The sequence below is a fragment of the Plutella xylostella genome, chromosome 13 (assembly GCF_932276165.1).
Source record: "Plutella xylostella chromosome 13, ilPluXylo3.1, whole genome shotgun sequence".
NCBI classification, from domain to species: domain Eukaryota; kingdom Metazoa; phylum Arthropoda; class Insecta; order Lepidoptera; family Plutellidae; genus Plutella; species Plutella xylostella.
In genome coordinates, this window is record NC_063993.1 from 3672619 (window position 1) to 3698793 (window position 26175).

The 26175-nt window shown below is 41.4% G+C and overlaps 4 protein-coding genes across 5 annotated transcripts; 3 read left to right on the forward strand and 1 right to left on the reverse strand.

The window, feature by feature from the left end:
- Positions 1–276: 276 nt before the first annotated feature.
- LOC119692294 (protein bric-a-brac 1) lies at positions 277–4916 on the forward strand. 2 transcript variants are annotated; one of them, XM_038112359.2, is made up of 2 exons: positions 277–903; positions 1859–4916. In XM_038112359.2, the coding sequence occupies exons 1-2, from the start codon at positions 849–851 to the stop codon at positions 3289–3291; spliced, it is 1488 nt and encodes a 495-aa protein (XP_037968287.2). In that variant the 5' UTR covers positions 277–848; the 3' UTR covers positions 3292–4916. The 2 variants fall into 2 exon arrangements, with proteins under 2 accessions (XP_037968287.2, XP_037968288.1); XM_038112360.2 differs by lacking the exon at positions 277–903 and adding an exon at positions 1177–1400.
- Positions 4917–6004: 1088 nt separating this feature from the next.
- LOC105392526 (sterol regulatory element-binding protein 1) lies at positions 6005–18360 on the forward strand. Its single transcript, XM_048625073.1, has 16 exons — positions 6005–6183; positions 6266–6883; positions 6971–7245; positions 7453–7686; positions 7988–8177; positions 8448–8632; positions 9296–9480; positions 11155–11391; positions 11759–11954; positions 12465–12600; positions 13056–13206; positions 14472–14571; positions 15039–15116; positions 16251–16406; positions 16860–16995; positions 18064–18360. Exons 1-16 carry the CDS (start codon positions 6117–6119, stop codon positions 18279–18281), a joined length of 3162 nt encoding a protein of 1053 aa, XP_048481030.1. The 5' UTR covers positions 6005–6116; the 3' UTR covers positions 18282–18360.
- Positions 18361–21458: 3098 nt separating this feature from the next.
- LOC105392517 (caltractin) lies at positions 21459–23829 on the forward strand. The gene is made up of 3 exons (XM_011564143.3): positions 21459–21617; positions 21700–22075; positions 22640–23829. Exons 1-3 carry the CDS (start codon positions 21615–21617, stop codon positions 22801–22803), a joined length of 543 nt encoding a protein of 180 aa, XP_011562445.1. The 5' UTR covers positions 21459–21614; the 3' UTR covers positions 22804–23829.
- Positions 23830–24417: 588 nt separating this feature from the next.
- LOC105392516 (ribose-5-phosphate isomerase) lies at positions 24418–25500 on the reverse strand. Its single transcript, XM_011564142.3, has one exon. The coding sequence runs from the start codon at positions 25434–25436 to the stop codon at positions 24624–24626; it is 813 nt and encodes a 270-aa protein (XP_011562444.3). The 5' UTR covers positions 25437–25500; the 3' UTR covers positions 24418–24623.
- Positions 25501–26175: the final 675 nt, after the last annotated feature.

The window sequence follows — 26175 nt, forward strand, 5'->3', positions numbered from 1 at the left end:
TATTTAAAGTTACAACCATTTTCAAACGTGCATTTTGTTTTGTCGTAGTCATGTAGAGCCGAGGTAGGATTAGTTTTGGTTGCATGGAATTCATACAGTACTTAGACTGTTCACTTTGCGATTAAGTAATGCTGAAAGCTGAAAGTTATTGTTAAAATTATTTGAGTATTTAAAAATTTATATAAATACGTAAATACTGACTGAAACTGAATATATTGATAAAGTTTCCTAAAGTTTATAAAGTATTAATCGTGTTTGCTAAATACATGCACCGATGTATTTCAGCGGATGGCCACGAAACCTGATTAATAAGTAAACACGCTTATAAGCCATTTCATTGTACATTATCTAATGAAAATGCAACAAGGCATATTAATTCGATTATTATGATAATAAGCGGCGCGCATTAACCAAAATTCTTACTTTCTTCGCCGGAGCCCGACGTTAGCATATAAAGGGCCGAATAGGCGAGGCACAGTTTTTTATCGGCGACGCACACAGACGAAGCAGCCGCTGTCGTATGCGCGCGCGCACTCACGCACACACACGCGCGAGCCCTCCAAAGCGCGATGCAATTCCCCCCGCGCGCCGCGCCGCCGCCCCCGCACGCAATTGCATGCACTCCGCTCGCTGCGCTGTGCGTAAAAAGCGCACGCGGAGGGCCGAGGGGCGGGCGCGGGCGGCGGGGGCGAAGGGCCGGCCGCGCGCCTCCGCCGCTCCACGCAGCAGTCATCGTCTGACGCTCGCTCGAGCACCACGCCCCCACAGGGCGACTGCACCCACGCGAAATCACCCCAAGTGCTACGAACTATTTCAGTGCAACCGTGAACGTTACCCATGAATACCCTATGAACTTTTACGAAGAGAACCATTTCGGTGCTTCTTGGATTTCTAGTTTGGCTGGTGAGTTTCCTAATTTTCATCAAATTACTTTTAATTGCACTTTTCAGATTTTTGCTACACCGGTTTCGTAGCCCTTGCTACGGCGTGCTACGAAATTCGTAGGCTTTCGTAGCAGGCCTTTATTGTAGCACCATTTCAGGTTTTGTTTGGGGCTGAACTTTTTATTGCTGAATAGTAAGCTCTGTTGCGTTTTTAATAGAGTATAAAACAGGTGAATTTGTTTGGTTTCACCGCGGATAACCTGTCGGGGGGACGGGAATAAGCGGCTTTGGTCCCCTTCGATTTACCTGCCGAATAAAAGGTAAAAAGTCAATTTGGCAGTGAGGAAGGGCCGCGAGCATGTAAATGACGGCGATGCAGTCGGGCCGCGGCAGTGAACCGCTCCACACTGTGTCTTGTATCGTCCGTAAACGTGTTAACTGTAGTGTCCGCCAGTGTGTTAAGTAGATGCGCGATGTTTCCGGCGTCTACTTCAAGTTGTGATGAACTTTTGCCAGGTATTGTTTGTAATGTCTTGGTTAGGAATTAGTATTACTTAGATTATGTAGGTATTAGTATATTTTATACTTATCCCTTTATCAGTTATTTTCTAAGGAAATTCCTTACTTCAGTATAAAATATATGTTTTTTACTTTGTACATGAAACTGCACAATTTCTTTCCTTGCTGTTTTTAAATGCTATAATATTTTATATTATTTTCATGTATCTATCTGCTGATTATTTATTTTGGGACATAGGCTTTATTAGGTAGAAATAATGAAAAACTATATTGAACACATAGTTGATGTTTAATAAAATCACGACGATTAGTTAACATTGCTTGCAGTTGATTTCATTACTTTGTTTACTCACACATTTGTTCTTCACTTCAACAGAGAGTCCAATAACTTTTCCTTGTTCAACTATGACTATATAGGAATATAGGATACTGAAAGTCTTTAATCTTGTTCGCAGAAGCTCAATTCAGAAAGATGGGAAGCAGCGAGGGCCAGCAGACGTTCTGTCTGAAGTGGAACCACCACAAGACCAACCTGGTGGAGATCCTGGAGGCTTTGATCAAGGTGGAGACTTATGTGGACTGCACGCTGGTGGTGGACGGGCAGGCGGCCTTCAAGGCGCACCGCGTGGTGCTGGCCGCCAACTCGCCCTACTTCCAGGCCATCCTCGCCGACGTGCCCATGGACCACTGCAGCATCCTACTGCCCGGCGTGCAGGACTTCGAGATGCGCGCGCTGCTCGAGTACATGTACACGGGCGAGGTGAACGTGGCGCAGGCGCACATCCCGCGCATCATGCGAGTGGCCGAGCAGCTCGAGGTCAAGGGGCTGTTCGACATGAGCGAGCTGCGGCGCGGCCCCGAGCGCGCCCCCGGCAGCCCCCCGCGCGTCGCCCCCGCCGCGCCCTCCAGCGCGTCCCCCCCCGCCCCCGCGCCGCCGCCGCGCTGGCCCCCGCCGCCGCTGCCCGCGCTCTCCGCCGCCTACGACTCCGCCGACATGAACCCGCTCAAGCGCAAGAAGCTGTCCAGCATGCTGGCCACGCGCGACACGCCCATCCTGCGCACCGTGCTGGCGCAGGCGGCGCCGCCCGACTCCTCGCAGCCGCCCCCGCCCCCGCGCCTCGGCTCCAACGGCTCGCACGAGGACGCCTCCCCCCCGCGCGTCGACTACCGCCCGCGCCGCCTGTCCTCGCGCGCCTCCTCGCCGCACTACCTGCACTCCGACCGCTCCGAGGACGCGCACTCGCCCTACACCGAGCGCTCCTTCGACCCCGACCCCCCGCGCTCCTTCCACCCCTCCCCGCCGCCCTCCGCCTTCCCGCCGGACGCGCGCGCGCCGCTCGCCTCCTACGTCGCGCCGCAGCAGAAGCCCGAGTGGAAGAGATACAAGCAGTACACGAGATCCGACATCATGTCCGCGATAGAGTGCGTCAGGAACGGCATGAGCGCGCTGCAGGCGTCGCGCAAGTACGGCGTGCCGTCGCGCACGCTGTACGACAAGGTGAAGAAGCTGGGCATCACGACGAGCCGGCCGATGAGCCGCGGGGTCAAGCGCGAGTCCAACGGCGCCGCGTTCCCGTACGGGCTGAGCGGCGCGGGCGGCGCGGAGGACGCGGGGGGCGCGGGGGGGCTGCTGGACGCGTCGTTCCTGCAGCAGGCGCTAGAGGGCGCCACGCGGGACGGCGGGCGCGAGGCGCTGCACGCCATGGCGCTGGCGGCGGCCGCGCACGCCGCGCTGGCGCCGCGCTCTCCCCCGCCCGCCTCCCCGCCCTCGCACGACGACGACCACGTGGAGGACCTGTCGGTGGCGCGGCGCCGCGACGAGCCGCCTGGCGTCATCATGCCGCCGCGCAACTTCGCGCTGGACTGCAGCAGCGCCGAGCGCGACTGAGCGCCGCCGCCGCCGCCGCCGCCGCGCATCCGATAAGACTGACTTAGGCGTACAAACTTAGAAGTAAGACTCTGACGGGCAGGCCGCTGGTGCGAGCCTCGAGGCGCTCCGGCCGGGCGATTGCAATGGGCCCCGCGCCAACTTCTTATTCTACCTCTCTTCTTCTTTTCTATTTATTTCGAAGCGTCGCCGCTCGTCCCGCGACGAAATCAAATTTCCGTCGAGGGACACCGGTGCCTTTTTGTGATTTTATATTTTTTGTTCATATTTTCTTCTTTCGTTTTGTTTATAACGTTTATTGTCTTTGTTACTTGAATAAAGAATGTAGGCTAGCTTTAATGTTTAGCATGTAATGTGTAGATAGTAACCGTTTGGATGGGGGGGATGGGGGAGTATGGATAGCCTAGACGAGTTATTGTGCAATCTGTTGTCCGCGACTGTGATGTTTATAGACTGACGCCGCCTCTACCTCTCGCACGCACTAGTCCGATGCCACTGCGAACAGCGACCGACAAGATTCCTTATAATTACGGGTACCTTTCCATTTGCCATATTTCATTATTGTATGTTCATTGTTACACATCATCAGTCCCTATTTACTTACTGTACAAATATTTAGCACGAGCACAATATTGTTAATTTAGGAGATTACTTATTAACACGTTTGCTGCCAACACTCTGCAGAGACATGGCAGGGAATGTGTTAAATGTTTGTTTTAAGTGAAATGCTCAATGTGTCCCAATAATAAACTTTAGCTCATCAGAAACCGTCGCGATTCGCTGTTAAACGTAATTCAACTTTAAGAATACTTACTTATAATACGAGTGTCATTGTATTTTTATACGTAAAATTAATAGGAAACACTAAATTATTGTTGTATGGATAAATATAATAGCTGTAGTTTTAAGGACCTAAATGTATTCACATTTTTGTATAGATTAAGAACAGAGTTTTTATGGACATAAACACACTATCCTAGTAAGATTTATTGTTAGTAAATTAGATTCTACCTTACACATTGTTCACACCGAAATCTAATTAGCCGATCTATGAAATGAAAGCAAAAAGTTCATATTGATTTAAGGTACTTTAATTAACAATTACTTATTATGTTTTATTAACTGGAAGACTGATTTGAATACTTTAGTCTAGTTTGAAATGCCATAGATATATCTTAGTGTTTGAATACAATCCTAGGTTTTATCACGTGTTGTAGAGTGCTGAACCTACACTTTAGGTCTCACAATGTTGTGCCTTTGTCGTTACATATAAGTTAGGACATTCCAGTAGTTGTATATATATACCTAGTGCTCTTTATCTTTAATTGCAGGCAAGAAGCAATACAACATGAACTAGCCTGATGAATGTTACAATTTCTTCACGATGTTATGTAATAATTATGTACCTACACTCACGTGCCTGTATTTAAATTAAAATATGATATTGTTTTATGCACGAAATATTTCATCTTTTAGTTATAAACATATCTTGTGTACTTTATTATGTAGTTGGCTATGTATCTATCTATAGTTATATTTAGATCGAGTTTGGTTATCTCGTACTAAGAGTAAGAACTCTATATTTACAAATAATATAATGTTATAATATAAAAATAAACGTTTCATATCTGATATTCGATATTTTATTGAGTTTTTCGTACTTAATAGGACCTTACACTGACCTACGAAGAGAATCCAGGCACACCATTACTTATACCTGCTAACTCTATATCGCTGGCACAAAATACATAAACTTAAAATTACAAAATGTCCCGGGTTCAAGTACGGTATCAGGAGTATTATGAACACATTTAATATTGAGCTATAAAAATGCACACTCCCGTATTTTTTAAAGTAGGATTCACTCCACAATAATTATGAAATAATCATTCAAAATACACGTAGGTACTTAGGTATATGTATAGTTAACAAATGGATATTTATAGCAAACTAGCTGTTCCCGCGCGCTTCGCTTCGCCTTAAAAAGTATTCCCGTGGGAATTCCGGGATAAAAAGTAGCCTATGTTCTTTCCCAGGGTCTAGACCGTATGTATACCAAATTTCATTCAAATCCGTTCAGTAGTTTTGGCGTGAAAGAGTAACAGACAGACAGACAGACAGACAGACAGACAGACACAGTTACTTTCGCATTTATAATATTAGTTAGGATTAGTTAGGATTAGGATGAATCATATTATTCTAATAGGTGTAAAATAGAGACTGACTGTACCATGTTTCTGAATATTTGCGATGAGTAATTTTCAGCAACATCATAGGACTCGCAGCAACATCTGTGGGGTGGTAGCTAACAAATTCTGTTTTATATTTATTTCCAATAAATGACATCTAGTGGTGAAAAGAAAAAATATTACAATTAATATCAAACTTGCAGTTGATACTTAGCTAAATGTAGATGGCAGCACCAGCAACTTTAACCTTTCAGTGACATCTAGTGGTAAAAAATAAAATGTTACAGTAATTATTAAAGTAGCAGTTTTGACTAAGCTAAATATAGATGACAGCACCGGCAATATTAGAACCGTTCCTCAGAATATGTACTGTTTGATGTCTGTGTTGCAAAATCAATGTACACTTTTGCCTCAAAAAAACAAAGTACAAAAGCCCTTTGTTTTATTTTTCTACGCAACATGGTTCGTCTGACGTAATATCGCGCGATTTCTTTTCCGCTCTATGATTGGCCGATTCTGCATCACCAGATTTTAAACGTCAAAAAACGTAAACAAGCACTTGCATTGCGTTGCACTGCACCTTATTTTATAATTTAATAGTTTTGTGATGTTACATCTAGCAAAATTACAGCAAACATGGAGCGTGATGAAACCTTCGTGAATTCTGATGTTTTTAATGTGCAGGACATTGCTGAAATCGAAGGTAACAAACACATTTCATACCTCTGATCAACATTAATTTTGAAGTCTAGCACTTTCTAACTTATTTTCTATGTCTCTTACAGATTTTCTTAGTGGTTGTGATGGAGACTTCATGCAAAAGCTCGAGCAGGAGCTAGCGCTCACCGACAATGATGCTGCGATGTTGAATGTTGACACAAAAGTTGAGGTTGCAACTTCTCCTCAAGTGTCCCCCTACTACACCACTGCGGGGAACCCCCTGGTGTCGCAGCAGACCCGTTTGCCTTCCATACAAACCGTACACCGAGCTCCGCCTTCTATTAAACCAGTGCCAGGAGGTTATACGAGGGAGAGTGTGTACCAGCTTAAAGAAGAGTCACCGTTGCCCGATGTTACTCAGCACAGTCAAAGGCAACAGGCAGCCCAGCCCCCGCTGGTGGTCCAGCAAGTGGTCCCAAGCCCTCTTTACGTTAACCTCCCACCAGGGAGCTACCAGCGCTTGCCGGACCGAACCTCCATTCTACAGCTTGAAAACCTCACGCAAATCAACCAACAGCCGAAGCTGCAACCTCAGCAGCCTCTGCTCATACAGAACAATGCTAAGGGAGTCACCCCAGTTATTTTCAAAGGTGCCGATGCCAACTTCTCACCGCTTATTCTGCAGTCTAATATGATTAACCCAGAGGCACAGACAATAATGTACACCAGTGCACCAGTACAAGGTATGTTTAAGAGGGCAATAATTTAATTAGTGTTATTTACTGTCGTACTTGTAATATGCTAAGCATCTATTCTTATGAAACTTACAGGTGTAGCACCAGGCATCATTAACACACAAGCGAATACAGATGCTAGACCTCTCCGCACATTTTTGACCAGTAACAATGGTACCGTCCTCACAACTGGCATCCCAGTTGTATTTGAAGGAGACAAAATTGCTCTAAGTAGGGAGCCCACTGCCTCTCCGCCTAAAGTGAGAGAAGTTAAGAGAAGTGCCCACAATGCAATCGAGAGAAGATACAGAACTAGTATTAATGAGAGAATCATAGAACTTAAAAATATGCTGGTAGGAGAGGAAGCTAAGGTAAATCTATTTTTTATTTCTGAAATAGAAATGGTAAATAAATGCTTTTAATATGCATTATGGGCCATGGTTCCAATATGTATGAATGGACATTCATGTTAAAAAGCAATAGGTATATAGCCTAAAGTAAGAAATAAAACAACCACTATAAAACGGAATATTTATTTTAGTTCACACTATAAATTCTTAATTTTATTAATATTACAGCTAAACAAATCAGCAATATTACGCAAAACCATAGAATACATAAAGTACCTGCAAAACCAGAACTCCAGACTAAAACAAGAGAACCTAGCTCTCAAACTAGCCTGCCAGAAGTCTGGAGTGAAGGATCCCATCATCATGGAGGGAGCGTACACTCCGCCGCACAGTGACATCTCCTCTCCATACCACTCTCCTCACGGCATTGACAGTGATGGACCTTCGTCCCCAGAGTTCAAAGTGAGTTTTTCTATCTTCCCTTGGTTATATTTTATCTACAATCAGCAGTAATTTTCAAAGCTCAAACCTAAAAACTACTCAATTACTAGTTTATTTTCAATTAAAAGTAGGTATAAATTGTATAAATTACCTATTAACTTCACTATTTCAAATCCAGTTTTACAAATTTTATACCCCCTAAAATTATATCTAGCCAAACTCTTACATAGCCATTTTCAAATACCCAGCATTCTCATTGTAAATTCTTTACTCCACATTTCACATTTGATTTCTCCTAAACCAAAAACCCTAAAACTTCCAGGTAGAAGAAAAATACTCCAAAGTGGTGATGGGCATGGGTGACCACTCGCGCCTCGCTCTATGCGCGTTCATGATCGGGTTATTGACTTTCAACCCCTTCAGTGCCTTGTTCAGTAGCTACATGACCCCGGCTGCGAGCTTCGACTACACAGCCAGGGTTGACCAGAGGAGAATACTGGCTGATGATTTGGGTAAGTTTGCTTCCATGCGCCAAGATTTTCCATGATTTCCCGGTTACAGATAGTCTGTTTATTAATTTTGCGTGTCGTATTTCGAAATGCTTATAGCGTCTATTGGCCGTGAAGAAGTAACGATGCTTAATACACGCACTATCAAACTTTAGGCTTATAATTTAATTTTAGTGTGAAATGTGATTGCGTAAATGGTATTTGAAAATTTCCTGTTTTTTTGGTAATGATGATGGAAAGGTCGAATAAATAATATTAATTTTAAATCAACAGATGGTGGGATGTCGTGGGGAGTGTGGCTGTTCAACACATTCTTCATCTCCATGATTAACTTCATAGTGCTGGGAGGGTGTCTCATAAAGTTGTTGGTCTACGGGGACACAGTTCCCAAGTTTCAATCTAAAGAGGCTGGCGTGTTCTACAAACACAAACGACAAGGAGACAACTTTATGAAACGGGTGAGTAGAAATAGTGTATTTTTTTATTTTATTTATTTATTTAAGGATCACAAAACAGATAAGTTACACTTTTAAAAACAATTTAAGAACTAGAGTAAAATTTTTGTAATGTGTACTTTCGAAATACATGCGACCACAACACAAGTAGGTAAGTAAAGAAAACTTAAATGTAAAATAAACAGACTTATTTAACTAATTAAATTGATAAGTTTAGATTTTCTGCAGAGTATTAAAATTAACTGTTTTTGTAATGACCATGACAAAAAGTAAAGCTTAGGAAATCAAGCATGAATGTAGAAGTAAGAGCTGCTCTCGAATTTGTAAATAGCCCCAAAGTTGTAATCAGTCTTCCTATGTTAAAAACATCTCTTATTTCACTGATCCACTGCTGGTTGATGTGATCAGACATCTATGGTATCCACACTTTCCTTCACCCTAAGCTCTTATGAACTTATTCATAAGAGCTTATTCCAAAGAACTTAGTCATACTAAGCTATCACCGCACTAACTTAAAGAGTGTCTGGAAAAAAGTAATGTTAGTAATAAGACCCCCATTTGTACATTTTAATATTTTCGTCCTTTTTGTACATCTTATTTTTGTGCAACAATTTTTTTTATCATCATATTGTAACATTCTCACCAAAAACCCCTTAACCATTCCAGAACGACCCAGCAAACGCGCGGCTAGAATACCACCGCGCGCTGGCAGCGTGCGGCGCGGGGGTGCGCGGGGGGCGCGGGCGGCGCGCGGGCCCGGCGCTGGCGGCCGCGGGGCTGCGCCAGGCGCTGCAGCGCACGCCGCCGGGGGCTGCGCTGGCGAGGCGAGCTGGGGACCTGTGGGCTGACAGGTAACTAAGGGCCACTTGCACCAACATTTTAAATCTAGATTTAGTGTTTTAAATTGAGATTTCAAACTAAATCTAGATTTAAGACTTTGGTGCATGTCGCCCTAAATGTCAACATCTGTTCTATGCTCTACCTGCTCCGCCTGCTGACGTCGTGGACGCGCCCTAAAAAGAAAACGCGTGTGGAAACTTTTAATTGCTAAGCATTATCTCATAGACTAGCATTTTTGCTAAAAGAAACCAATTACAGTCTACTATCCCTCGCTTTACTATCTATATACAAGTGCGGGGGTGCGCGGGGGGCGCGGGGCTGCGCCAGGCGCTGCAGCGCACGCCGCCGGGGGCTGCGCTGGCGAGGCGCGCTGGGGATTTGTGGGCTGACAGGTAAGTTAACTAAACGGAAACGGTAACTAAGGGCGTCTTGCACAACAAAGTTAAATAAAATTAAATCTATGACCTCTTGCTCTGACATTATACTGTCAGAGCAAGAGACAAACTATTTAATTTTATTTAACTTTGTTGTGCAAGACGCCCTAAATGTTAATCATCACAAACCATCTCATGAAATAGGAGTTTTAAGCCAGTTTTACGCCTGGCCATTTAACGTGACGAAACATAATCCACTATAACTGGAATCAGACACGGCAAGTATTCTGGTGGTTCATAATTACGAATTATGTGCTATAAGAAACTTAGTAGTGCAACTATCACTCTCTTTCCTATCAATATGCGGGTGTGATGGAGCGCGGAAACATATTAGATCCAACTATGACTCGGTTGCCTTGAGTGTCTATACGGGCGCGGGCGGCGCGCGGGCCCGGCGCACGCCGCCGGGGGCTGCGCTGGCGAGGCGAGCTGGTGACCTTTGGGCTGACAGGTAACTAAGCTGATTAGCCAGATCGGGCGAGAGAAGGAATTTTACATACTAAATTCCTGATATTACATACTAAATTCCTGATATCGCGCGATTAGGAGCGTTAGAGAAGAAAAATGGACGTGGAACATTGATACTGGGAGCTGCGCCTCGATTCACGTAACAAAACGTGAGCATTTTAGGAGGATGACGCATATTCAATCACAGGAAAACCGGCGCAGTAAAAAATTGTGAGTCATTCATAGTATCACTCGCTGTCCTGTCAATATACGGGTGCGCAGGGGTGCGCGGGGGGCGCTGGCGGCCGCGGGGCTGCGCCAGGCGCTGCAGCGCACGCCGCCGGGGGCTGCGCTGGCACGACGAGCTGGTGATCTGTGGGCTGACAGGTAAGTACCGGTAGATGGCGTTGAATGCAGCTAATCCTCATTTGTATAATCTTTATTATAACTTATAACATATATGCTAAAAGTAACCTAGTTACAGTCATGAATCGGACCGGACGTGCTCGGGTTATTCGGGCATCTTGTTCTACTGTGGCGCTGTTCGTGCGGAATAAGGTAGGAGGCATAAGTGAGAAAAGCAGCAAAGGACTTGTGCGGAAAGCGTCTACTATGACCTGACCGCTAGATGGCGTTGTCTGCAGTAATTTTACATCGTGTAGTTTTTGATCGTGGTATGGTTTATTTGCACATGTCTCAATTATTTTTGTTTATATCAGTGGCCTAGGACCAATATCTGCTTCAATAGAATCACAAAACATAATATCAATTATAAACATCTAATTAAACCCTATTTCCTTCCAGCCCTGCTCGCCGCGCCACTCAACACTGGGCGTCCGAAGTCTCAAACGTGTCCCACCGTTTGGCCCAACTGGCCCTTCTCTCGGACCACTCTGGGCGAAGTGAGCGCATTCTGCTGGCCCTACAAGCGGTCAACTTGGCCGAAGTGGCCGGGAATAGACCGATGGTGGCCGATACTTACGTCACCGCTGCGTTGGTCTTCAAGAATTACATGCCTAAGTTTGGACGCTGGTTGTGTGGGTATGTGAATGTAGAAGGTTGTTTTTTTTATTATTTGCCATGAATTTAGACATGAATACTAGACAGTGGAGCTATTAGGACTCACAATCATACAAAATATCTCCTCTTTACATTACATGCAGAAAGTATTAAGAACTTTAGGACATTTTAACCTTTTCCACCGACAACACCATCTAGCGGCAGCGGTCAGAAGTTTGCTAGAGGAGTAGTAAACTTCTGACCTTCGTCAGAGAGACTATGGCGCTATGAGGAAATTCATACGAATACATATACAGTTCCTCTTCATAGTTTTAAATATTTAAGAACGAAATTAACATTTTAACACTAAGCGCCATCTAGCTGCAACTCACTGAACTTCATTCCCCAGCTACTACCTGCGCCTGGCTCGCAACGCGTGCTCAGACTCCTGCCTGGCGCCGCCAGTGCGCCTGCGCTGGCTGCTCACTGATGAAGGACAGAAGTTCCTGTCGACAAGGCAGTGGAGCTATGAGGAGGCGCATCCACCGGCCGTTCTGTTCTCGCTGTTGCCTAATAAGGCGGATCCTTTGGCTTATGCTATGCGGGTATGTGTTTGAATCGGTCATCGGGAAAAATAAAACAGCTGTTTTATACTAAAGTTAAATACCTACTGCAACAGCTGTTTTATTTATCCCGATTTCAAAGTTGGTCCCATAATCAAAGTTATACAGTATGACGAGTACATTCACCTATCAAACGGGATGATCAGCACTAATAATACACAAGCACCCCGTATATGGGCCTCTTCCAGGGAGCGCCACAACACTCTGTCCTCAACTGTCGTCATCAAGCTACTACCGGCTACCTGTCAAAGTTACAAAGCGCGTCCCCCCATGCTACGCTTGGCTGTTCGTGGTCTCCGCTCGCGATCTCTTTAATCCCACTGATCTTTTTTCTGGAATAATATTTCCGACGTAGATACTCCCATTTCAGCTTTACTTAACAATTTTACGATCAAACATAAGGAGTACCACATTTAATTTCCATTTCATAACTCTCCCACGGAATTATTTTCGGCTAGCTTCTAAAATAATCTCTTACCCGTATATCCCCAGGCATACCACCTCGAGCTTCTTCAGAAGAGCCTGCAGTTATTGCTATGTGCCGACGAGAACAGCAACACTCGCGACGTGCTCGCTATTACGAAGCTGATCACTGATGACGTTTCTACTGATGCGCCTACGCACACAGGTAAACTACATCAGACCAGGGGGTCAGTCTCTAAATCGACGAACGAACGAATAAGAATTGACACAGCAGCAGGTGCAGCGGTAACCACGACTCTATCCCGTTGTAGTAGGCTTACCGATTGCATGACAGCTCTTGTTCGTTCGTTCCGTCGATTTTGGTAGTGGTCCTCGTTTGAATAGTCTGTCCTCGGTCATACTCGTGTATCAACTTCCAATGGACACACAGGTAAACTACGGCGATCCTGAATTTACGACGAATGATAAGTGACTATATATTAGTCGCAACACACGAATACCATCCGTGTACAAAAGTCGTTGAACAAAATTTCAATGACGAGCAGGGTCGACTTACACCACTTTTGCAACCCCTGTATAAGTAACTCATATTTTTTTCTGTAAGATTCATATAGGTATCTGTGTGTACCAGAATTTATACATATTTCTCTCCATCGCCAGGCTGCTGGGACCCAGTGATGGAGTGGTGGGCCAACATAGTAGCAGTCGCCGCGGCGTGGTTGCTAGGCGACGCGGCGGCGGCGGCCGAGACAGCTGATCGCGTGCACCTGATGCCCGAGCCACTGGCTAGCAGCGAGGACCCGCTGCCAGGGTGAGATACTCACTAATTCCGGGATAAAAATTCCCGTGAAACAGTAACAAACACACACATAATATAAGGACCATCGAAGTAGAAAAAAGGGCGGAAGGAATCTCGGTTACTAATAAAACACTGAGGCACCACAATGGCGGCGACGTGAGAGTGTGTGGGTGCGACGCGATTGGGGCGCGGCGGCGAACTGACTTACTTTGAGTGTGAATGTGGGTGTGTCGGGCTCGTCGTAACAATGTAATTGACTTAGGGTGCCTCAGGTTTTAGTTAATAGCGAGATTCCTTCCGCCTTTTTTTTTACTTCGATGATTAGGACGATGTATACCGTCAATATACATACCACACATAGTGGCGGTGGCGGCGGCGTGGTTGCTAGGCGACGCGGCGGCGGCGGCCGACACGGCTGACCGGGTGCACCTGATGCCCGAGCCACTGGCTAGCAGCGAGGACCCGCTGCCAGGGTGAGATATAACTGCTACTATACTTTGGAAAATATAGCATGAGTCCTATAACATTTGATTGACAGCTCCGGTCAATAAAGTTCCTTTAGTGCCAATTTCACCATTCTCGTTTATCTAACCGACAGGGGTTGATTTATAAATTAAACGTCATCTCCATATAAAATTCATGACATATGTGTCAAAAGTCAACCATTACTCCCTGGTTATGCTCTAACAGAGAATGGTGAAATTGGCACTTAAAATCGAAAAAAGTAAAATTAAATGTATGGATTTAATAGCTGTCATAGGGCTCGTGCTCGTATTTTACAAAGTAGGTATTGTGAGCAATATGGCTGAAACTGAAAGTATGATAAGTAGTGTTAAAAGCAGCATGTCAGGATAGAGTGAATGTTCTCTCGCCATGCATCACCGAAAACTTAACAATGGGTTAGTTATCTAATGGGTTAGTAAGCATAATGTAGGTATAAGGAAATGGAAGCACCTTTACCATCAGGGAAACTTAATTTGTTTTATACCTAGGACTATTTGAATATTTACATAGACTTATACTGATCACTTACGACCACACACCTATAAATCTATTATCATAGTAAAAACCCAACACTTCTGCCACCTGACTACCTATCAAAACCTCGAATACCAACTGTCATAGATAAATTCCCACAACCAATACACTACACAATTCCAAACGCAATGTTTACAAAACACCGTCATAGTTTATAGTTGGCGTTATTAATAACTATTGTCTTTGTATAAACTAAACGGTTGGCTAATGAAAATAAAGCTATTGTGCTATGATTACAGGGCCCTGCACATGGCATACAAAAGCCGCCGTGGCCTACTGACGTTATCACAGTGCAGCGATGCGACCCAACGGGAGAGGAGCTCAGAAACCATTCTTAAGGTTAGTTCATTCATTTTATTTTTATCTATTCAGTGCTGTTGATCTTAGAGGACCGGATAGTAGTGGTTAGTGGGTGGCCCTGACTGCTATTCTGAAGGACCCTGAGGAGATATTATTGATCTCAGGTCTTGGGTGCTAAGTGTTCGTGTTGTGTAAAATCTTCAATCCGCCTGCCAAGTGTGAAGATTATGACAATAACCAGACATAAAATATATGCAATATCCCTTCTGTGTTTTAGAAGGTTCATATCCTGCAGTGGATTTCTTATGGGCAGTGAGAGGAGCCTTTTATCTTCTGCAATCCTGGATCATTGGAGATCAGGGAGTTTCTGTACCAACCACAACTCTAGCTCGATATATTAAACGTGCCGATTTCTCAACAGCTCTTCAAACTTTGTATTTTGTCAAACAAGAGTAGTAAGTAAGTAAAATATTTTTAATAAGTAATGTTATAATTGTTGTTTAAAGGTTTGCGATATCGCTGGAGGCAGGTTAGCAGACTCTTTGGCTTACTACTGCTGCAGAAAACCAACACAACTTATGCTGGTAAGTTTTCATAACCTTTTATGCCTGCAATTTTTTTTTCATTTTTTATTTCATTTGTGCTTGATTTTTTTATTTTTTTAGTTAGCATTTAGATTTTTGTTGCCGTTTAAATGAAGACGTAGACTATTACGGAAGTGCATTGTAGTTGCATTGCACTTGTACTATTGTGCAATATTACTACAAGGCAACCTTCGCATTAGTTGCTCTCTACGGTACTGTCAAGAAATATGCACTTTATGATGAAGATTAAAGTAATTATGAAGGTTTGCAAGATCCTCCGAGTTCGAAAACTGTGGTCAAGTCGAGTTGAGACCAAAGAACATGAACATTTACGCCCGATCTTAATGATTAACTGTATTGTGTCAATAATAGATACTTCATCGAGTGTTGCTTAATTTTCAAGAAAATGCTCAGTATACATATAGTATAACAGTGAGTTCATTAAAAAAACTGCTTCTTAATATATACATATTTTCTATTAGTCTATTATTTTTGTTATTTTTTATTTTGTTCGATTAAGTTTTTGGTGTGTGTGTGCACTGAGTATGTCATACTTAGTATTTTATAAGCCAATAAAAAGTGGTCCCTCAGAGACAAAAAACAGCTACTGGAATACGATATAATCAAAGTAAATTTATATTTTAGATCGAGGTGTACCGCTTTAAATTATTTTTACTAATTATGTAGTTACATAGGATTCCTCAAAAGTAATTACTTTTCTAGAATTTAAAAATATTTTTTTTTGTTCTGAGGGACCACATTAATGTCGAATAACTTTTGAAAAAATTGTTTACAAATGCCGGCATTCGTTTTACAAATTAAGTTACAACTTTTACTAAACGTTTTAGTTACCAAACCTACAAAAAAACATGTGGTCCCTCAGCGCACACACACACAGTTTTTGAACCATTCATACCTATTTTATTACTGACTAACAATAGATTATTATTAGATAATTGTTTAAATATCTAACCTGTTTACTAACATAATCGTTATAATGTAAACTAATGAATCAATTCGCTACTACAATAACAATTGATCTTGACTGATGATACAGATATTTCTTCTTATATTCTAAAATTATACGTACCTACTTTTCAACACCTTTAACTATAATTTTATTCGCATCTACAGTTGATGCAAGTGCTGTGCTGTGATTGGCTGCTGGAGGTGCGCGCGGGGGTGTGGGAGGCGAACGCGGGGGCGGAGTCGAAGCCGGCGCCGGCCAATCAGCTGCGAGCGTTCCAGAGAGACCTGCATTCGCTGCGCCGACTCTCGACGAATATTCCTGTAAGTTTCTGTGACCCTGGTACATTTGTTAAATTATCGCCAAGTAGTTTCTTTTACCTAATGCTTCGTTTAAGAAGGTAACATGAAGTGTTAAACTAGGGCGTGCCAATTATTGCACAAATGCATATCAAACTTCTTTTCGAAAGCAATGTGAAAGTAGGTATAAGTGTTTTACTCATGCTAATGCCAATTTTTACATATATTGAGGACCAAAGGGTCAAAGTCAAAGAAACCTGACCGCTCTAAGGTCTAGTCTAGGTAGTTAGTTTAATAGTCGTATTGTCACTCTGTAGGTACTATACACTGCTACTCCACCGTCTCTCTCACCTGAGACTACCTACCCAAAATCTACAATTTACTATAATTATAGCCTGAAATGGCCGTAGTTCAATAAGCCCAGAAATATTCACCCATCGTTTTGTTCTTTCATTTAATTGTTTCCTATGTCCGCAGTGGGTGACATCCCGCGTGTTCCTCCACTCGGCGGTCTGCCGGATGCTGGCGGGCGCGGCGCCGCGACGCACGCAGCAGCTGTTGGACGGGAGTCTACGCCCGCGCCCGCACCGCGCCTCCGCCATCTGCGGGAAAGGTACTATACTCTGTCCATCACATAAAAAAAAACGGCCGAATGGCGTCCATCTTATTATTGGCATTAAAATCCCATACATATTTGATGACTGCAAAGGAAAACCAGCTTTAGTTACCAGACATAAGGAAACGTCAAAAATACATTAGGTAATATAGTGGAAGCTCTATAGCGTGGCGTGGGACACCCCGCACGCAGGAACTGCTGGACGGCAGCCTGCGCCCGCGCCCGCACCGCGCCTCCGCCATCTGCGGGAAAGGTAACTAGTAGGGCATGCAATACCGGAACTATTTTCAATACCGGTATTGAGTTCCGGTATTGCAACTCAATACCGGGACCCCGGTATTAATACCGGTATTAGATTTCCTTGTAATAAATGGCATATATTGTGATTAAAGGTCGTATACGTCAAAATAAAACGAGAAAAAGCAATGAAATTCAGTTTTTTGGAATAGATTTTTACGAGAATTGAGTATTAGAGTTTAAATTTAACAAAAAAATATTATTTTTACATCCAGTGTCCGTTTACGCATAGTCAACAGTAGATATATCAAACGACCGAAAACTGCATCAAACGGTTGGAAACAAGTGCGCTTTCACAGTACATAGGAATACTATATCTTAATCGCTTTATTATAGCCTAAAAAAGTCCGATTCCGGTATTACTTCAATACCGGTATTGAAAAAAGCGTGAATTTTGTCCCTAATACCGGTATTACGAATACCGGTATTGCGGTATTGCGGTATTGCATGCCCTAGTAACTAGTGTGTCGCGTGCGTGGCGTGGGACACCCATCATTGGTGTGTGCTTAATACAAGCCTAGTACTTGCCACAGGAGCCGAACTAAAATGGGTATTTTCGATCGTATTTGAACTTTGTTACCTCGTCCCTCCGTCGCCCGGCTCTTTAGGATATAAAACTTTATAGTACTTATAAGATAAGTAATAATTATTAAGATTTTCACTAGTCCAGAGTCTCCCCCTTTCGGCTTACTAAACCACTTTGACCTGTGACTATAACAATATATGCCCTGTATAATAATCAACTAATAAAACAATATTATTTCACAGAACGCGTGCTAGAAGGCGGCGGCGGCGAGGGCGAGCGAGCGGTAGCGCTTTACATGGCGTGCAAACATCTACCAGAAGCAGTTATATCAACTCCGGGAGAAAGAGCGGGAATGTTGGCACAAGCCGCGGCGACCCTCCAACGCATAGGACACCGCAGTCGCCTGCCGCACTGCTACCATCTCATGAAGAGTTTCGGAACGCTGCCCTCTGCGCCGTGATGCGTTCGAATATCGAATATTTAATTTGTGTTTTTTGTAAAGCTTAGTTGGTACTGTTTAATAAAGATGTTTTGTAATAGTTTTGGCTTTTTATTTTAAAAAAAACTGGAGGAGCGGCTGAAAGGGAAGGGAGACAAACAACACTATGATTGGTTGAAGAGTGCGCGCCATGCACGTCTGAAGTCTTACGGCAAAATCGTGAACTAACCTAGCACTACTAACATTTAGGTAGGTAATCTCTAATCTTTTATCTCACGGAATTCTGACAGTTATCAATTTTTGACATGTCAGAGATCACAAACCTTTTTTGGCTGGGTACTTTTTTCAATAGGAGTCTGAACATGAGTTGTATCCGGACAATTTTATATATTATATTTTTAAATATTTAGAATGATGGTCTTTACGTTAGGCGCAAAAGAACCACGAGGACGCTTCTTTCTGGGAGAGAGAAAGTCTGACTCTTGTGCTCTGTCAGATGGGGCCGCTTCCTGGGAAGGGCCAGGTTGTGGCTCCATAACGATTATAAAAATCAACAAACTATCACAACGCGAAAGGTCAACGATAAGAAACCGGCCAAGTGCCAGTTGGACTCACGCACTGAGGGTTCCGTACAAGTCTACTTACCTGAGATATTTTTCCTTTTAATTTCATCATTATGTACATCTATATGAAATATTAGCTTTACCTATATCTTTAACCGTTTCTGAGAAAAAGGGTGGTGACAGACCGATGGACAACAATAAGGGTTCCTTTTTTCCTTTTCAGGTACGGAACTCTAAAAAAGAATAGTAACAATCGTTTCCGAGATATTCGTGGACAAACATACATACCAACAAACATATAAACATACTTATACAATAAAAATTTTCATATTTGTTTATTAGGCTTAATGGATTGTCATTATGTTAATATGGTGCAGTTCCAATAATCTTACATAGGTACCTATATACCGAACATATTATGTACTTACCGAATTGAGAATCTTTTATTTGAAATCAATTAAAAAGGTTTGTTATCCCTGAATTTAGTAGCAAGTGATGCCATGCTAAAGAATAAAATAAAGTAATTAAAATTAATTCGATACAATGGTCGTGAGTCGTGATTTTACTTAATATTATAAATGCAAAAGTTTGTGAGTATGCGTGTATGTATGTGTGTACCTTTGTTACTTCTTCACGTCAAAAAAACTGAACCGATTTTAATGAAATGACAATGGGCAGATTGGGACCACCCTCCAATAGCATTAAGACTAACATCGTTGGATAGGTCTTGTCAATAGGAATAACTTTTGCTATGACAGCTTTGTTGTCACAGTTGTCCGCTATTGGAGGGTGGTCCAGCCTCCAATAGCAGTAAGATGAACTGATGAGTATCGGAACTTATAAGTCATAGTTATATCTCTGAACGGACAACTGTGACAACAAAGCTGTCAAAGCAAAAGTTATTCCTATTGACAAGACCTATCCAACGACGTTAGTCTTACTGCTATTGGAGGGTGGTCCCAGCTCCCATATATTTTTGCCCATCCTCTTTTGGAATGGAGTTAGCTGACACCCTGGATTAACACATAATAGCTTATGTGTTAATCCAGGGAATTCCGCGATAAAAAGTAGCCTTTTTATCGCGGAATTCCCACGGGAAAACTAATTAAGGTGAAGGGAAGCTCGTGGCAACAGCTAGTATTGAAATATTTGTTATTTTTGTATTACCTACTTCACTTGACCAAGTCAATATTTAGATTTATGTTTTTTCTATGAAACATAAAAAAAAATATTGGATCCAAATTTTACCTTTTTTCGGTGAAGAGCTTTTTTAGTGGTAGCACTAATGAAATGTCAGAATTCCGCGGAATTAAAAATTAGAGTATAGGTACCTAGTTCTATACACAGTAGGGTTTCGTTCCCGTGTTCCCGGAATTTCCCGGGTTTGATTTTTAATCGATTCTATGCTATATTTTCATCTTTATTTATCTGTTTCTCCTACCTTTAACCAAAAAAATGATTGGCAGGATTGCCGTCTACGTTCAGAAACTCAGTTTTGTTGTAAATTATTGGAAAATCATACGTTTTATTGTTTTCGCGCAGCTGCATTGCAAAGATAAATGACTAATCTACATCACCTGGTTTCACCTCTTCCTGATGATATTTTCATCTTTATTTATCTGTTGGTCCTACCGCCTACCTAAAACCAAACATCGATCGTTCGGCTTTTACATAATTGACCAATGAGTATATAAAAGCTAACGCTAGACGCTGTGATGCCTGTCATATTTTTTTATGTCCCCGTTTTGTGTCCGCATTTATTTTTTATAAAATAACTAACTAAAAAAAACAAAATAAGAAGTAGGTTCAGCAATAAATCGTTGAATGAATTAATTTTTCTGAAAGATTACCTCAAGTGTAATTAATTTAACTTTTTAATTATATGTCGTATCGTAACAATATTATTTTCAAACTGTTAATTATAATACCTTTGTTATTGTTTAATTTACAATTAAGAAAAACAAATGATTTGGCATGTAAAACAAATTATTATAATTTTAGTTGTTAATTTATCTGACTGTTGTTTTTTTCTACCTATACGAGTGTTATCACTCGTAAAAGTATATTTGATTTAATTGTAAGTGTTTTAATAGACTTTTAATACCCGAAAATAGCAACACCAAGCATTTTAAATAAATTCCCGTTTCCCGGGAATTCCCGGGAAATCTTGAAAAAAATTCCCGTTTCCCGGGAACAGAAAAAGGTCGGGAAAAACGAAACCCTAATACACAGGTTCCATGAGTGTCGACAAAGGTGAAATAATACAAATTGAAAATTGAACCGAGGTTATCGGCCGCTGCCGTGGACTCTACAATCATCAGCACTTCAACATGACCCGTTGGAAGTTATGGAATTGTTCATCACAGCTCAGCTCGGAGCCGCTACCAGACGGAATGCCCAACATTAATTTGAGGATGAGAAATTTGGGTCTCGCCTTGAGGCGCTACTCGCTCTACACTTTCATACACGGGGACTTATCGTGTGGCAGTTACGGCTAACTGTAGTAGGCAAGATTAGCGGCTACCATAATGATTTGCCTGACTACGTGTCGGATCTCCAGATTGTCCCGTTATTTTTGCGTTATTTATATATTTTGAAACGTAGTCTAATCTGTGAATATGTTTTGTCTGTGTGTTGTGTCAAATGTCAATATCAAAAAGTTTTTTTCAAATAAAATTGTTTGTTGACTTTATTGATTTCGTGCTTTCTTCAAAATACGAAATTCCTTGGAAACAGTGATACACACAATAGTATTCATATCAAAAAATTAAGTTCAAGAGTCTAGTTAGCAATGGTAAGGTTGTTTTAAAAATACCTTCTGAGATTAAACTCAAATATTCATCCAAGAATTACAAACCACTTTATATGTATTCCAGGCAACTGCTGTGGCTGTAACGGCCGCAAAGAAGAATGTAGGCGCTTCTAATGCACCCGCAACTGGAGTCCGGAAGAAATCCGGACCCAAGTTTGAACTATCAGAAGAACAACGCAGAGATATAAAAGAGGCATTTGATTTATTTGATACAGAAAATACTGGGAAAATTGATACGAAAGAGCTAAAAGTTGCTATTCGAGCTTTGGGTTTTGAGCCTAAGAAGGAAGAAATTAAGAAAATGATCTCTGAAATTGACAGGGGTGATGGCAAAGTTTCTTTTGAAGACTTCCTTGATCTGATGACTGTCAAAATGGCTGATAAAGACACCAAGGAAGAGATTATGAAAGCATTCAAATTATTTGATGATGATGAGACAGGTATTTTAGTTTATTTTATTTAAAAAAACTTAAAATTAACTGGAGTTGTTGTCATAGACCGGGGCCCTCCATGGGCCGAGGGCGAGCATTTTATAAAATTCAAAGGAATTTAACAGATGCAGAAAAATGCATGATAGTAAAAATAATTCACGACTCATAACAAAAATTGAGTGATAAAAGATTTTTTTGTTCTCACAATGAGGCAGAAACTGCATTCAGATAATATGTTATTTTACTCTATTTAAGTTCATAACAGCCTCTGCCTACCTCATAGAGACACAGTGCATAGTTTATGCATGTTTGTAAACGTGTTTGCATAATTTTAATTTGAGGTATCAAAATCAGTGTTATCGGACTAAAGAGGTTTTTTATACATATTAGTTCTTACTAGTTTCAGAACTTAAGTATAGCAATCATTGCAAGAGCTTTTTCATCTGACACACAGGAAAAACTATGATATATCCTAGTTCTGAGCAGTATTGTATCTACCTTGAGCATTAAGAGTTGACCTAATGTTAAAATAATGTACTAAGTACATAATATAGTTTTCTGTATTCATTGCAGGTAAAATATCCTTTAAGAATCTAAAGCGGGTAGCCAAAGAATTGGGAGAGAACTTGACAGATGAAGAGTTGCATGAGATGATAGATGAAGCAGACAGGGATGGAGATGGAGAAATAAACCAGGAAGAGTTCCTCAGAATAATGAAGAAAACAAGCTTGTATTAGATGGTACTGAAAATCTTAATGTGTGTGAAATGTGTCAATAACGAATTTTGGAAACTGGTAGCAAATGTTCTTAAAATACCTAATACTTGCCACTTGAGTAGAAGTACTTTCACTTTAAGGCAGTTTTATTTTGCAATCTAGTTAATGGATATTCCATCCTAAGAAAAATAAATGCAGCATTCCAAAATTCAATGCAATCTTGGCAGTATAAGCATGGCATATTATTTGCATAGAAACTATTGAAACAAGATAAAGTTCTTTTTACTTGCACTACTCAATAGTTGATTTTAGCCAACTGCAGTGAACACCATAATGGCACAAAGTTATACTTATTAAATTTATGAAGAAGGTACAAAAGTGATGATTTTAGTAATTCAAATACATATCTGATCTATAATTATATTTAAATTGACCACTATCATGAGCTATAAAATGAACTATTTTAACACGCCTAATACCCTAACTCATAATATTATGTTATCATGACTGACAACCACTGAAACTAAAACCAGTTAGATAAAAGTTATAAATGTCCTATGATAGATAAAGGTTCAAAAAGTCAAGCTGATAATATTATTTAATTTAAAAGATAGGATCTGATTACATTTACATTTGTTAGTACATAATATTATTTACCTATGCCTTATTTGAGCTTGAAATAGAGCCAACCAATAATTGATTTCTTCACATGATTATGGTCGATCTTTTTAATAATGTTACCTAATTTCAATCAATTTCATGTGTAGTTAATCAACCCATTTGCTCTCTAAAATTTTAGCCCACATCAGTATTTTTTATTAGTCATACTTAATTATTTAATATTAAAATTTATTTTAATAATTTTAAGCACCATGTGCATTTACCAAAGAAGTTACTCCATAAACAGAATTTATTCTCAGCAACAATCACCTCTACTGAAAATTATATGTGTATGTTTGATAATCTTGTTGTAAAATCTATTTTCTTGAGATAGATATATTATTATAACTATAACTGTATTATAAATAAATAATTTTGCACATGGCATCGAAATTGGCTATATTATTTTTATTCTACCTTAGATGTCAAATAGCTTAGATGGTAGTGAATCTCCTTCCATTTGCCTTCCATAGGTTGGAGAGGGTGTTTTTGAATCCCATTCTGGGAACCACAAAGCATCCATAGTCAAGCTAGCATCAGTGATTGTAACTGATCATTTAAGCTGTTTCTAGGGCATGCTTAGGATGGCATGTTAAGCCGTGGGTCCTGGTTGCTGATTGGCAGCAGTCGTGAAGCCTAGTGAGAGCCTTTGGGCAGCTTGAAAACATCAGATAGTCTGTAAACATCAGTTAGTAGTAGATATGTTGGCCCTTACCTGTGTTGCTTGCTTGTGGTCCATCAACCAGCAGCACTAGGCCCACATGGTGGACTAAAGCCTAAAACCCTTCCTTCATTGAAAGGAGACCTGTGCCTCAGCAGTGGGGATGTGATGGGTTGTGATGAAGGTGATGAAGTATTATTTATATCAGTGCAGTGGGTATTGACGGCAGTGGGTGAGATGTTCCCACAACAAACAAAATATATATTACCTACTTAAATATGATTAATTGGAATAGCAGGAAATAAAACAGTTCATTTATAGATAACACCTGTATATTTCTCAGATCAAATAGTACACTGTTTTTTAAATGCAAGTTATACTTAAAAACTAGTAGGTAATAAAAGTAGCCCAAAAAGAATAGTAAAAAAAGTTTCTTAAATCTTTAAATACAAGTTTAACCTGTATAAAATTATTGAGCATGCAGTTTAAGCTTATCAGACAGTTGGTTCTCCTCAATCCTTTAACTTCTCTCAACAACATTGCCTTCAGGATGTCCAAAGTAGGCTTTATGGCACATTTTGACAAACAACCCTGTCTCCACAACTCCCGGTATCATTTTAATATTTCTGTCTACTGTCTCCCAGTCCAGGTCTTGGTTAGTAAACAGCCAATCTAGGATGAAGTTACCGTTATCAGTCACCACGGGTCCGGCCTTTGCAACAGCACTTCTTAGTTTCAATTCACCTCCATACAATGCAGCAATCTTGTTTCTAATAGGAACATAGGCCATGGGGACCACTTCTATTGGAATCCCTTTTTTGTAGCGGTCACCAAGTTTAGCAGAGTCTTTAGTATAGTCTGCTATTACTATAAGTTTCTTTGAGCATGAGGCTACAATTTTCTCTTGAAGCAGGCATCCGCCTCCACCTTTGATTAATGTCAGGTTAGAGTCTACTTCATCAGCTCCATCTATAGTTACATCGATTTCAGGGTTTGTGTCGAGCTCCCCCAGCACTAGATTGTGTTTAACAATCAGTTGTTTTGCTTGAAAGGATGTTGGAATGCAGGTTACCTTCAGGTTTTCGGTTTCTACACGTTCGGCCAAGCGTTGGACTGCGTAGACCACTGTGGAGCCGCTTCCTACACCGAAAATGCAGTTGTTTGTCACAAATTCATCCACCGCCCGGCTCGCGGCCACTTGTTTAGCCTGTTCGAGCGACATTTTAACTGTACTAAACAAAGCTCGTAGGCGGTCAGGTGCAACGAAACCACGGTTTGAAAGGTTAATTACCACTGCAACAAGCGTTTTGCAAGATCTATTAATACATTGCATGTGCGTTTATTACTTTATTTTGGGTTTGATTAAATCGTTCCACGGCAATCAACTCAATCAAGTGAAGTGAAGTGAGTGACCATGCGCTAAAACCGCTAAAACGAAGAGATCGCAAATTGAAAATGACAGTGACACTAGAGTGACAGTGACACATGGTAGATAGAGCTGTCAAAAACAGCTGACGTGGTGATGAGGTGCGTTCATTTATTTACTTTGATTTCATCTTGTATTAGGCCGGCGCCAGACATAGTGATCAAAGTTTGAGCACACTTTTTCCAAACTTTGAATAAACTTTATGTGCACAAATAGTATCTGCCACACTTGTTTTCAAATGCTTTGCGGACACAGTAACCGCAAAGATCGCTGACAGAATGGACGACGATTTTGTTGACTCCGTCACTCTGTTTTATAAGAGTGCCTTTAATTTTTTTATACATTCAAATAAAGTGATATCTCCAAGAAGAAGACGTTATCGATTTTTATGATCCCTGTTTTTCGGATTCCATATTGAGGGTTCTGCTTGAAGTAGCTCAATGAATTCTATAACTCCGTTGTTACTCCACTTCATTATTGACGCTCAAACAAACAAGATACATCTGCTCTGGTCAACTGCTGCTCACGCGATACTAAACACTGCAACAAGTGTGGCAGGCTGCACAAACTTTGAACTTTGTTTACTTTGATTTGCGCGGAAAAACCGACAAGACATGGCAAACTACAAAGATTTGTTCAAAATTTG

What these genes read in the sequence shown, in the direction of transcription:
- LOC119692294 (XM_038112359.2), top strand. Translation starts at nt 849, where the DNA reads ATGAACTTTTACGAAGAGAACCATTTCGGTGCTTCTTGGATTTCTAGT. An exon ending in TTGGATTTCTAGTTTGGCTG is followed by an intron (nt 904 to 1,858) that starts GTGAGTTTCCTA and finishes TCTTGTTCGCAG; the next exon opens with AAGCTCAATTCAGAAAGATG.
- LOC105392516 (XM_011564142.3), bottom strand. Translation starts at nt 25,436, where the DNA reads ATGCAATGTATTAATAGATCTTGCAAAACGCTTGTTGCAGTGGTAATT.
- LOC105392517 (XM_011564143.3), top strand. An exon ending in ATTTGATGATGATGAGACAG is followed by an intron (nt 22,076 to 22,639) that starts GTATTTTAGTTT and finishes TATTCATTGCAG; the next exon opens with GTAAAATATCCTTTAAGAAT.
- LOC105392526 (XM_048625073.1), top strand. Translation starts at nt 6,117, where the DNA reads ATGGAGCGTGATGAAACCTTCGTGAATTCTGATGTTTTTAATGTGCAG. An exon ending in TGGTAGGAGAGGAAGCTAAG is followed by an intron (nt 7,246 to 7,452) that starts GTAAATCTATTT and finishes TTAATATTACAG; the next exon opens with CTAAACAAATCAGCAATATT. An exon ending in AACCAACACAACTTATGCTG is followed by an intron (nt 15,117 to 16,250) that starts GTAAGTTTTCAT and finishes TCGCATCTACAG; the next exon opens with TTGATGCAAGTGCTGTGCTG.